General features: G+C 43.5%; 1 protein-coding gene across 6 annotated transcripts in view; it reads right to left on the bottom strand.

Annotated features, from left to right (window-relative positions):
- The window catches only part of ADGRF5 (adhesion G protein-coupled receptor F5), a 104915-nt gene that overhangs the window by 11555 nt on the left and 80988 nt on the right, over window positions 1–12372 (bottom strand). For 4 of the 6 annotated variants that reach the window (XM_053602807.1, XM_053602809.1, XM_053602805.1 and 1 more), the window contains exons 11-16: window positions 8748–8918; window positions 6874–6993; window positions 6512–6721; window positions 4563–4775; window positions 2682–2837; window positions 518–726 (exon numbers count right to left, since the gene is read on the bottom strand). In XM_053602807.1, coding sequence (XP_053458782.1) covers window positions 518–726; window positions 2682–2837; window positions 4563–4775; window positions 6512–6721; window positions 6874–6993; window positions 8748–8918 — 1079 coding nt within the window. The remainder of the gene's footprint in view (window positions 1–517; window positions 727–2681; window positions 2838–4562; window positions 4776–6511; window positions 6722–6873; window positions 6994–8747; window positions 8919–12372) is intronic. The other 2 variants (XM_053602810.1, XM_053602811.1) reach the window with 1 other exon arrangement.

Below are 12372 nucleotides of genomic sequence, written 5' to 3'. Positions count from 1 at the left end.
TCTCACTCTCACTCAGGCTGGTCTCAAACTCCTGAGCTCAGGCAATCTACCGGCTTGGCTTCCCAGAATCCTAGGATTACAGGTGTGAGCCACTGTGCCTGACCCAATCTCAAACCTATAAAAATGTCATGCCCAACTATCACTTTTAATCAATGAATCTTATTTTTTATATTGTTCCTCTTTCTGAAAAGCTTAGACCTATTTGCTCGACATCCAAATTATTCAAAAAAGGCAATGGAGAGAGGATAATATCACTGCTCCTTGGACACAGGTAGTGAGATGTCAAAGTCAAGCTGTCCAGCCTGTTCTAGAGCAGAACACATATTCTGTTGCCTTCATATTTGAATTAAAACATTTTGAAGCGTTGGTAGGGTTGCACCTCCTTCGGACATAAGCACAGAAAAGTACCTTCTAGAGCCACATGAACAATCTCATAGCCCACTTTTCCTGGGGAGAAATTTGATCCCCTAGACAGATGTCCCCACCAGGAGCTCCGTGTCAAGGGTTTAAGGATCACCTTGGCCAGCAGGAGCAGACTGTTTATCGGGGCAGAGATGCAGTTGTTCCTCGTCTCCTCCCACTGGGAGCCTGCACATGTGTAAGTGATGGTCCCCCCGAGAGAACTGCCGGGGCTGCCGGGGACGTCTGAGAACTGGCACAGCTTCTGGATGACCTTCCCGGGCTCCCCCACACCCAGTGTGGGGTCTTGGCATGTGATGTTCTTCCCTGTGATGGTGACACAGAAATAAAGCCGGGAGGAAGAGAAAAGGTGACAGAAATAAGGTCGGCTGGAGGCAGAAGTTTGGTATTTGAAATCATGTTTCTGTTCATTTCAGTGACCTCGGAGCCACCCAATGTCTTAGTTTTGCCCCTGATTTTCCAAAGCTTCTTACCGCTTTCCACACAAACCTGACTTCTGTAATCTGTACTTGCTTTTTCTCACACAGCTTATGCCTTAATCTAGAGATTCTCAACTGTGGCATCCTACAATCACGCAGGGAGCTTCTGAAAAAGCCAACATCCATGCAGAGTCAATCAGAACCTCTGGGGCTGGGGATCGGGGATCGGAAGTTTTTCTAAGCAACCCTGGTGATTCCGGTGAGCTGCGAAGGTTGAGAAGCCCGGCCACAGTCCAGGCTGCCCTGGCCTGAATCTCCTAGCCTTAGCCTCGCCTCCCCTAGGCTCGAGGCCTTGTGACATAACTTATTTCTTTGCAGTCCCCCGTGGTGAGCTGGAGCTGGCCACAGTGAAGGTGTCTAACAGGTATTTATTGGGTGGATGGATGAGGCAGTGAGCGAACAAATGAGTCCCTGTTCCTGACACTCCTTCTCCGGCTTCCCCTAACGGTGGCTCTAGTTCACTTCCACTCACGGCCAGACAGGGACGGGGAAATGATGTTTGCTGAAGTCTCTGATGTGTAGACCCTTCCCTCAGCAACATTCCCATTTAGCATTAATTGTGATTTCTCTTTTTTTTTTTTTTTTTTTTGTGGTTTCTTGGCTGAGGCTGGGTTTGAACCTGCCACCTCTGACATATAGGGACCGGTGCCCTACTCCTTGAGCCACAGGTGCCACCCCATTAATTGTGATTTAATTACTGTATAAAATATTAAAATACATAAGTAATTTATGCTGGGAAAAGGAATACCAGATATGGTATAAAGAAAGAGGGGAATAAAACACCTTGGCTAAGATGAGGGAAGGAGGGCAGGGACAGTGACAGGGTGACCTTTGCTGCCCCCTGGAGGGGCCGTGCTTGGTGGTGTCTGGGGACAGAGATTCTAAATTGCTTCCTGCTTTGGTGTCCGGGCCTAGTGACCAACACGTGCGAGAATGACCACAAATGACTCAGTAACCTCAAACAAGCTTGGTGATAGAGCCATGGCTGCTTCACGTGTCAGGAGTCCTGTCAGTGGGAAGATTCAAATTGGGGGAGGGAGGTTGCTTAGGGTCACATTTATCCCTTCCACTCTGCTGCTCTGAGGAGAGCTTGTCAGCCTGGGCTTTGATAGAAATGGCTGCACACGTCAGGACCTTCCCCCATGAAGGCGTCACGCAAGGGCATATTGGCTCAGTCACGGCAAAGGCTGGGAAAGGCACCGTCTACCCTGCAGATCAGTTCTTTTCATGTAGCTGTGTCTTGGGAAAAGAGTGCTAGTAGAGACATCCTTCCTTCACTGAGATTTCCAAAGAATCCCAACCTCACACAGACACTTTTGCTCCTACCTGCCTGGTGAACCACTCAGCCTCCCAGACACAGGAGTCCAGTTCTTCTTCAAGCCTTCTGGATCACGCCCCTCTCCCCCCACTACCTTCAGCAAAGCTAAACCAGGGAGCCTCTTCCAGCCACCCTGCCATGTGTCCTTTACCCGTCTGTCTTTTTTTTTTTTTGTCTCTTTTGGCCGGGGCTGGGTTTGAACCCGCCACCTCCGGCATATGGGACTGGCGCCCTACTCCTTGAGCCACAGGTGCCGCCCAACCCGTCTGTCTTTTTAATCCACATATCTCTCCCCTAGGCTTGGGCCCCAGAACACAGCTTATTTCTTTCCATTCCCCGTGGGGAGCCTGAGGCCACAGTGAAGGTGTCTAACAGACAGTGATTAGACAGAGGGAGGAGGGAGCCAAAGAATAAATGAATCACTGTTCAGACAATAACACTTTAAAGTAGCCAAATGCTCTCACCAGGTACCAGATTCAGCTTCATAGATTGGCTCCGGACTGAAGTATTCGCAGCGTTGGTAAAGTGACAGAACACCTCAATAGTTTTTGAACACCAGGAAACTGAGACTGCACTGAACTTGTGTTTGTAGCACACTTGCTTTATAGTGACTTCTTTTGCTAAAAGACAGAGATGTTGAAAGAATTAAGTCACAACATGAGTATCCAAAGCACAGATTTTGTTAAGACGATTTAATATGGATAAACTTTCCCAGGAATGTGCCACATTCCTTTTTAATGTGATTTTACCGATGATATTTACATGGTTTTGCCTCTGGCTCTTGGAAGTAAACAAGCCCCATTTGCATATGCACTAGCCCAAACTTCACCTCTACCACTGTGGAGCCCACGTCCCTGCCACACCTTTTTGACAATCAGAAAGCCTTTTCAGCCTCCCTGGGACCCCTCTTCCTATCTAAAGCCCATCAGGCCTGTGCCTGATGCCTTTACCCGTCCTATCCTGCCTCTACCGCATTGGTTTAGAGTCACCCTTTCTGGGTCTTTCTCCTCCACTAGACCATAAGCCCCTACAGAGGAAGGGCCTGGTCTTCAGTACGTTTGCCTCTCCCAGTGCTGACCTCAGTGTGTGGCACACAGAAAGTGTAGAGTGTCACTTGGGGATCACAGAATGTTGAAATGTTTCCATATGGATCTCCCTGAACAGGCGGCCTTCTCTAAACACTGCAGCCTTTTTTCTGAAGTTGCATTTTTTTTGTTCAATCCGTATTACTTGTTTTTGGATATTTAATGTTATATGTATTGCCTTTTACGATAGGGACCTTCTAGGTGTTCAAATATGTGCCCTTCCTCTCTGGTCTCCCTGGCATTGCCTGCTATGGACTTGCCTTGAGCAAGTCCTTGAGAACATTTATTGGAAAAAAATGAATGAGCTTATAAATCCCTCATGAAGGTGTTTCTGTTTTGAGATTTGGGGGTTTGGGCTCATGTTTGCTTGACCTGAATCTTTAGAAATTCCAAGGGATTTGGATTGAAGGCACATCTGCCAGAGAGAATCTGGGTTTTTTTTTTCTTTCTTTCTTTCTTTTTTTTTGCCAAATGCCATAGAAGGCTACCAATGGACAACTTCAACTTCAGCTCAGATGTCCTGAACCTCAGAGAGTATAAACTCCAAGTCCAAACCCGATGACAACAGGATGATTACACTTCTCAGGGGAAACTTTTTGTCAACCCAGAGATGAGACCATCCTCTTAATTCTGGCAGGTAGATTTTGCTTTCCCTTGCCTATTCTATTATTAAGCATGTAACCCTTTGAAGATTCTGATATTTTGTGAATTGTTTGGAGAGGCCTCAGTTACTGCTCAGAGAGCAAAGTCATTTCTCAAATATCCTCCAGAGTCTTAAAACCTAGGATTCCAGGGTTTTTGATATTGACGAATGTTCACGAAACTTTAGCATTCGTTAAAGTCTCAGCTCTAATATTTTTCCTCTGTTTTTAGTTCTTGGTTATTTCTCTTACTTTTTTGCATGCTCAATTATGCATTTAAAAATATTTTTGTGGCACTTTTATAGCATGGAGAGAGAGACTATCAGAATATCTAGTCTGCTACACGGAGGAGGTGCCAATCCTCTGAAGGTATCGCTAAACTGTCTTCAATAGCTTCCACTAACAAGAATGGGCTCCACCCTCACAGACTCCCAAGGTTTAGCCACAAACCAATGAACCATGAGCCACAAGCAAACGGAAGGTTCCTGCGATTCTACTTTGTTGATTCTATCTCTGATGATACAGTCCTGTATTTCCTGATCTCTTTTTTAATAGTGTGTTTGCAGACACCCCATACGTGAAGTAACAAATGCCAACAATCCAGCAGTGGGCATCTTACCAGCAGGAATGAACAAAGAGCCTATCTGGAAGGTTACATTGTAGTCTTCATCCTCCTCTATGCAGCATTTGATGTGATGGAAACCACTGCAGGGAACACTGGCTTCCAACGGATCAACCATGATATTTGCCTCCAGAGGCAGTGGGTGAACAGTGACGTCTTTGGTTGCCATACTGTACACATTCCTATATCTAAAGATGCACTGATAGGTTCCTGAGTAGAAGGAAGCAGAAATGAGATGGAGTGAAATCATCGCTCTTAAAAGGGATTTGCTGGGAAGGTTAAGAAAAGGCTTAATTTCCCCTCTTGAGCTCAAGTTAACGGTACACCACAGCTTCCTGCTCACTGCAGGGGAAAATGCTGAATAGTCCCCCCTCCTGGGTTCTCCATGTAGTGAAGGACCAACCAATGCCACCTAAATATGCACTTCCTTTCCAATAAAATTAAGTGGCTTATCTTTTAGGGGCAGAGTAGGGTTTCAAGCCAGGTTTCCAATTCCTACTCCAAGATTGTTTCACCAACCCAAGCAATAAATGGGAATTTTGAAAATGCAGGAATGGGGAGTTTTCTGCAGAGGGTTTTAACCTGATGGAGCACTGTGGTGTTGCTAAGAGCCTCTCTTCTCATCTCTAAGGGAGCAGATCCCTCGGGTGGCAGGGCGCCGTGGCAGCAGAGGACAAGCCACCATTTGGGCAGCTGCCCTGGAAACAGCACAGCAAGATTACAATGGCCCCTGCAGTGAAGCAAGACCTTTCCACATTCTTTACATTCCCTTACTTTGCTCCAACTCTGGAAAAGCCAGAAGCAGCAGCGAGCCAGAGGGGTAAGATGTGGAACAGGAGAGAAGGAGAACATAGAACTCTTCTTCAGTCCTGCTGGGGGTAGGGGGAATTTAAATTGAATACAAAAGGAAAGTGCAGCAGAGTTAGATCAGAATGGATTTATTTCCAATGACTGACATGGGACTGCTTAATGTGACTGGAAAAGCTACAGTTCCTCTTAGATTATCGCCCAGGAGTAGGAAAGAGCAACTGGACAGAGCAGGTTTGAGGTCCACCTGGGAGAAAAATGCCTCCATCTCTTGATTGTTTACTGCCAAGTGCAGCCCAACCAGTAACGAGTGATTTCTACGGTGGTGGGTAGGCCTCTTATGAAAAAACAAAGATGACATGGGACTCACAGAATCTAGACTGGTTAACTTTACAGTCTATGAGAGGCTTCAGAGTAGAGCAGTTAAGGCTTCGCCCCTGGAGCCAGGCAACCGGGTTTGCATCCTGGCTCTGCCATTTACCAGATGTACAACCTTGGGTAGTTTACTCAAACTCCCCAGGTCTCAGTTTTTTTCATCTGTAAAATGGGAATAATAGTAACACTATCCTCTAGGTTTATTGCTTTTAAATCAGTTAATTTATTTAAATAAATTAAATAAATCGTGCCTACACAGAGTAAGGGCTCAATAAATGTGAGTTATTATAGCAGCAGTTCTGCCTATCAAATTCTCTTTGCTTCCAAAGATTTGTTTCCTCCCAACGATGTACAAAGCTAAATAGGAAATTAAAATGTTTTTGTTCATTGGAACCAGACATATAAAATTTTTGCCTAGTTTTGGGTGAAACACTCCCAGCAGTCTAATAAAAGTCCTTTTAAAAACAGTCCTCCTAACTTATTAGCAAGAGCACTGGCTTTGGAATCAGAGAGATTAGTTAGATTAGTTTCATTCCTGGTTCTGCAACTTAAGCTGTTTAAGCCTAGGCATAGTTATTACTCTCTTAGGGCCTCAGTTTCTCCATCTGTAAAATGGGAATAATGACATCTTCCTCCAAAGTACCTTTGCATTAAATGTAAAGAATATTTAAAGCAAAGTGGCCGGCCAGAGCAGCCCCTCCAGGGGTGCTAACTTATTTCCAGGGACCCAGGCAGCACAGTACAGCACTGGGCTTTTCACTCACCATTCCACTCCCTGGTGGAGGTCTTGACTGTCAGCACTGACTCTGCTCCATCAGGATACCTCCTTGCAGTATAAAATCTTTGATAGATTTTAGTGCCAGCAGAAGTGTTCCAATACACCTCATCATAGTTACTCACATCACTGATGCATCTTATAGAAAAGTTTTGTCCCTCAGAAACAGAAATTGGGTCCGGAGTTATTGTTAGGTTGGCTGAAAAAACGCAAACAAAACAGACAAAACAAAACCAACAACAAATCCAACGTTTAGTCTTTCTGGTGACATTGACACATGAGTGAAATTTCAGAGAGAGACAGAGAAAGCAGACCATCCTGACCCTACTTGTGTCAATGTCGGAGTAATACCTTGCTGCTCCTGGGCTTTACTTGTTTCTAGGCTGTTCCGGGTGGTGCTCTGAACTGTACTCATTTCCATCACATGCCTTAGGACCTCGGGCACTTCCCTTTTGAGGCTGGAATTATCTCCTGATGATCAGCAGGGCAAAAGGTTGCAAACTTAGGAGTGTTGCCTTCACCCCCGCTCCCCGCCAACCTCCTGACGTGACACCTTGAGGGAGAGTAAACCCTGGTTCCTGGAACAGCTTCACTTTCCACTCTTCTGAGATACCTTTTTATACTACCACCTTGTACACTAATTTCTCTCTTTCTATATCTTTCCTCCAAAACAACGCGAGCCTGGAAGGGCCAGCCTTTGACTTCTGTGTGTTTACATCCCCAGCATTCACAGAGTCAGTGCTTAACAAACAAAACAGTCAATCTGCAACTACATTTTCAGTAGGAGGATCGCGGAGTGTATTTCCCCAATGTTTATACCTGGACATCTTGGGCAAGCTAAGTACCTTCATTATAATTGTAACTATATTACCATCATAATTGTTTATGTGTATGTGTACAATTAGAATTATAATTAACCTCACCATACGTGTAAGTACGTTCTTTTTCTGAGTTCTCATAGATTCATAAGAAATCATTCATCAAAAATGTTAATAGACCATTACAAATATCAAAGCTTTTACAAGTATCTCACTATTTTTGGCTCTGGTTCTATATTTCCACTTCTCTCTGAACGTATCTTTCACGTTGTCGGCACCTTAAGATGCCGTTCACTTTCGCCTTCTATAGGTGAACACTTTCCTGTCTTGAGCCTGGTGATACTGGCCTGCTTTTCTGATCAATGTAAACTGCATTCTTCATCATAATCAAAAGAAACCGAGGCTCTCCCTAGTTCAGATAACTCCCCAGAGTCATTCAAGCAAGGTTTCACGTGTTCTTCAGTTCCCTCACTGGCTGAAGGGATCTTGAGATGGCTCTCTAAGGTTTAGCTATTTCTGAGAGTGAAAAGAAAAAGGTTCATGGCACCTTGAATTTTGTTTTCTTGTTTTTCAGATGAGGTTCCAAACTATCAGACTGGGGATTTTTAGCAAAGCTAAATACACCCCTAAGATACGTGTCTTTTTGCAAATAAGAGTAAGTTTATAGTGAAATTTTTTTAATGCAAAAAATGTAATTTGGGAAGCAAAAATACACACTATCAGCCTCCCTTTTTTAGAGTCATGATAAAACACATTCATTTCACAAAGTCTTTAAAAAAATGCTTCAAAAATTTTAGATTATGTTTACATTTGGATTTATCCATTTCTTAAGGTAATTATCACCAAATATTCTTAGTCCTTTTTATCTTAATGGAGATATCTATGTACTCTTGGTTAGTTTTTCCATAAATTGGAGGGAGATTAGGTTTACCTGAAACTGTCATTACCCTGGAAGAACTCATGGGTATTTTAAACAATTTGCAGTTTTCTGTAGTGAGCACAGTTTGGCGCTCCCAGCTTTAGCTCTGAAGTTTATGTGGGCCCACGTCCACATCAATCTAACCTTGGTTTCTGTAAAAATGCTAAATCACAATAGCAGGAAGCATGAACCTGAGTAACAAGTACAGCTTGTATCAGCCCTTCTCTAAAATTGTTCAAAAGAGATCTGATGACTGATCAAAACAGTTCATTTTTATAAGACAGAAAAACAAATTTTAATGCCCCATTTTTGCAGACGGTGTGAATTTATAATGCCTCAGAATATGAGGAGAAATGATACTTTTAAGAGAACGCAACTGAGAGATTAGAAAACACCTGTTCTCACTGTAAAATAATCACAAAGTGTCAGATTATCAAAGCTTTCGGTAGCACCTGTACGGCTAAAAGTTGCGGGGAAAGAGTCCTTACCCACAGAGATGAATGTCACTTTTATGTCCTTACTGGCTCTGGCTCCGTGGGGACTGATGAACTCGCACATGTAGACGACTGTTGTTCCCGACGACCCGCTCAGGCACTGGGTTCTGTCAGCCTTCAGCGTGTATCTGCTGCAGCCAGAATCTGGGTCTGTTTCCGGGGTTCCTGTAACGACAAGCAATTCTTCTGCTGTTATGGTTTGATAACTCTGTGATTTAGGAGCAAAGAGACCAAATCAATAAAAAGGAATTATCACCTTTAAGTAGCAAAGGTGCTACTTAAATAGCACTTAAATAGAGTCCTTCTCTTTGAATAGAAAGGTGGGATGGATAGTGGTTAAGCCTGTAGTTTCTGCATCGAGGCTGCCTGGCTTCAAATCCTAAACTCCACCACTTACTAGCGGGGTATTGTTGAGAAAGCCCTGGCCTCAGTTTTCCACATGTGAAACGGGGATAAGTAATAGTAGTTATTGCCCAGGGCTATAGTCAGGGCAATTTATATATATATAAATTTATATATATATAATATATATATCCGTGTGTATATATATATATATATTTAATTCTTATATATATATAAAACTCATATATATAAAACTCTTAGACACACAAATATATATAAATATATATATGATATATATATCATATATATATAAAACTCTTAGACATACACACATACATGGCACCAAAAAATGTATACGCATTTTAAGAAAGGAAAAACTTTATTAAAATTGTAATGCTCAATATATACCCATAACAAAAGACAAATAGAAGTCATGTTGAGCACCTCTCGCAATTGCAGAAGTCAAATGCAACTTGAGTGTTACGAATTTATACAGTGTTTTTCTTCCTTACAAGGTGTACACACTTTTTTTGCACTCTCTGTTTATATACCTAGGTATATAAACTTCTAGGCAAGTGTTGGCTGGCGTCTGCCCGGACAAAGACCACGAGTGGGCGTCACGAGAATAGAGAAGCAAGGTGTCTGGGTCCGACTTAACGGAAAGGGAAACGATGGCAGATTGTTTAGACTACTGTTATTATGGACGGGAGGAAGCAGCAAGGCTGGGACAGCTGACAGTCATCCCATTTGAGGAAGATGTTTTGGAAGTTGTTCCCTCTTTAAGTCTCTGCATTTTAGTGGAAGCTTCAGCCTCAGGCTTTCTCGGTTACCAGCAGTTTCTCCTTCACAATAGCTCTTTCTGTACCTTCCTTTCCCTCTCAGGCTGGGGTTCAATGACACCCTGGTGGCTTCTTTTTCTATCTCATTCCCTTCACGCTCTCCTCTTCCCCCACCTGCCACTACCCTCTCTATTCAGGCATTTTTCAAACACTATCAATCTTCCAAAAATGAAAGAATGCACAAGCCTCTTCATTAGTTCCAACAGAAACGTGTCTTTTTCAGCTCTGGCTGGCTGATCGGTGGTATTTGAGATATTATATTTTGATTGAAATGCCATCAGCATTTTTCCCTAGTCCCCACAATGGTGGTTTAAAACCACCAAACTCGTTTTCATCTTCATGCAGCCTGTCTAAATGACCCCCTGGCTCGCAGACACAGGCCCGCCTTCCACCTCCAATTACCTCAAAATCTAGAGTTCAGCTCTCATCATTTGACCTTCATCTTTTTACCTTTAAAATCTTATCATTTCCTATAGAACAGAGTCAAATCTCCTTAGTATGATACATGCAATTATTTACGTGTGACTTGAATCTACCCCTCTCCTCTGTCTCACTTTGTATGTGTCTCCTAAAAATTAGGTCATGTCCTGGACCTTCAACATGTTCTGCAACTTCGTTACTCTCTTCCTATGTTCCTATCTGGAATATTCTCCTTCTGTCTCCCTCTGCCGACTCCTACTCATCCTTAGGACCCAGCTATCTCATCAGGCTGCAGTGCAAGACACTGGGCTGTGCAGGATGGCGTGTGCAAAGAGATGCACAGAGTGCTAATGCCCAGTGCACAGGGTCCAGAGAGAGGACTCAGATATTATGCAGAGGAAAGGAGGAACATTTTAGATGGGAGATTAGCGAAAATTTCAAAGAGGCGGATTTGCTCTCGGTCTTGAAAGACATTTAGGGTTTTAATAGATAGAAATGGGGGCAGCAGTTCTGGTGTGCAGGTGTATGTGTGCTGTGTGTGTATACATCCTGCTCCCTGGAGAACTTGGAGTTCCATTCAGCTGCTTCAGGGAGCTGGGGCTGGGCTGGGGATCAGGAGCATAGCTAGCTCCTGCTATGTGGGCACCAAGCCCCTCACCCTGTCACTAACTAGAGCAGCTCTTTTGAGGTCTTCCTTGCACATGAGATATGCCTCCCTGTGGGACATTTAGCAATGATTGAAGACATTTTTGGTTGTTGCAATTGGAGAGCGTTACTAGAATCTAGTGGATTTATCAGCCAAAGTTGCTCATAAACATTGTACAATGCACAGGACAGTTTCTCACAGCAGAGAATTCTCTGGCCCCAAATACCAGCTGTGCTGGGACTGAGAAACCCTGCATTAGACAACCATGCAAGATTTTGTTTGAAGAAAGGATTCTATGATTAAATCAGAAAGCCACTGATATAAGCAAAAACACAGAAACAGCGGCATGTGGATTTAGGTCAGGAACAATAAGTAGCTCTGTCAGGTTGAAATGTAGGGAAAAAGTGAAGTGAGCTCAGAAAACAGAAGCAGAAGCTCCAACCCAGCAGCGTTCATATCATGTTTCATATAATACCCCCACGGCTCTGCCAGTCGGGGATCCTTCATGAGAAGTATTGGGTGCAGCGAATAAGTTGGTGCTTTGCTTTCTGGAGAAGAGATGGCATGTGATTATAATTTTGCTGCTGAAATTTGCTGCCTAGATGCTATCCCAAAACTTCATCTATAAAATAGTGATAGTGATACTTTTCTTTGTAAGACTTCTGATGGGGAAGTGGGGAGAAAAACCCAGCGGATAAATGCAAACACTGAAATCAGACACAATAACTTTTACTTTTTTCTTCTTTTTGGAGACAAGGTCTAGCTCTACTGCCCAGGCTAGACTGCAGTAGTACCATCGTAGCTCACCACAACCTCAAACTCACAGGCTCAAGTGATCTTTCTGCCTCAGTCTCCCTAGTTGCTGGGACTACAGGTAACCGCCACAACGCCTGGATGATTTTTCTACTTTTTGTAGAGAAGGGGTCTTGCTCTTGCTCAAGCAATTCTCAAATTTCTGGCCTCAAGCAATCCTCCTACCTCAGCCTACCAAAGTGCTAGGATTACAGGTGTGAGCCACTGCGCCTGGCCCACAGTAACTATTTCAGTTGTGGTAATGAATCTCTTCAAGAACATGCCCTTCACTTTTTCTCCAAGTGGTAGGAAATCTTTATTGTATGTTAGTCCTCTTAAAGTTGGAAATTCTACCAGTGTTGAATATGTCCTCTCCTATTTTATCCCTTTCCAGAGTGCTTTGAAAATGCAACCATTTCTAATAGGAGGTCATACATTTGGTTCCAAAAGCTTTGGGGTAAATTATTTTGCTAGATTTCTTCCTATGGATTTGGGAAAAAATGGTTGCTAAAATAACATTTGGAATTTGGAGAAAAAGAGCTGCAGAAAACACCAGCAAGGGCAGGTTGCCAGGTGGAGG

The sequence above is a fragment of the Nycticebus coucang genome, chromosome 9 (assembly GCF_027406575.1).
Source record: "Nycticebus coucang isolate mNycCou1 chromosome 9, mNycCou1.pri, whole genome shotgun sequence".
Taxonomy (NCBI): domain Eukaryota; kingdom Metazoa; phylum Chordata; class Mammalia; order Primates; family Lorisidae; genus Nycticebus; species Nycticebus coucang.
Note: the sequence above shows the minus strand (reverse complement) of the source record. Positions and strands in the feature narration are given on the sequence as shown.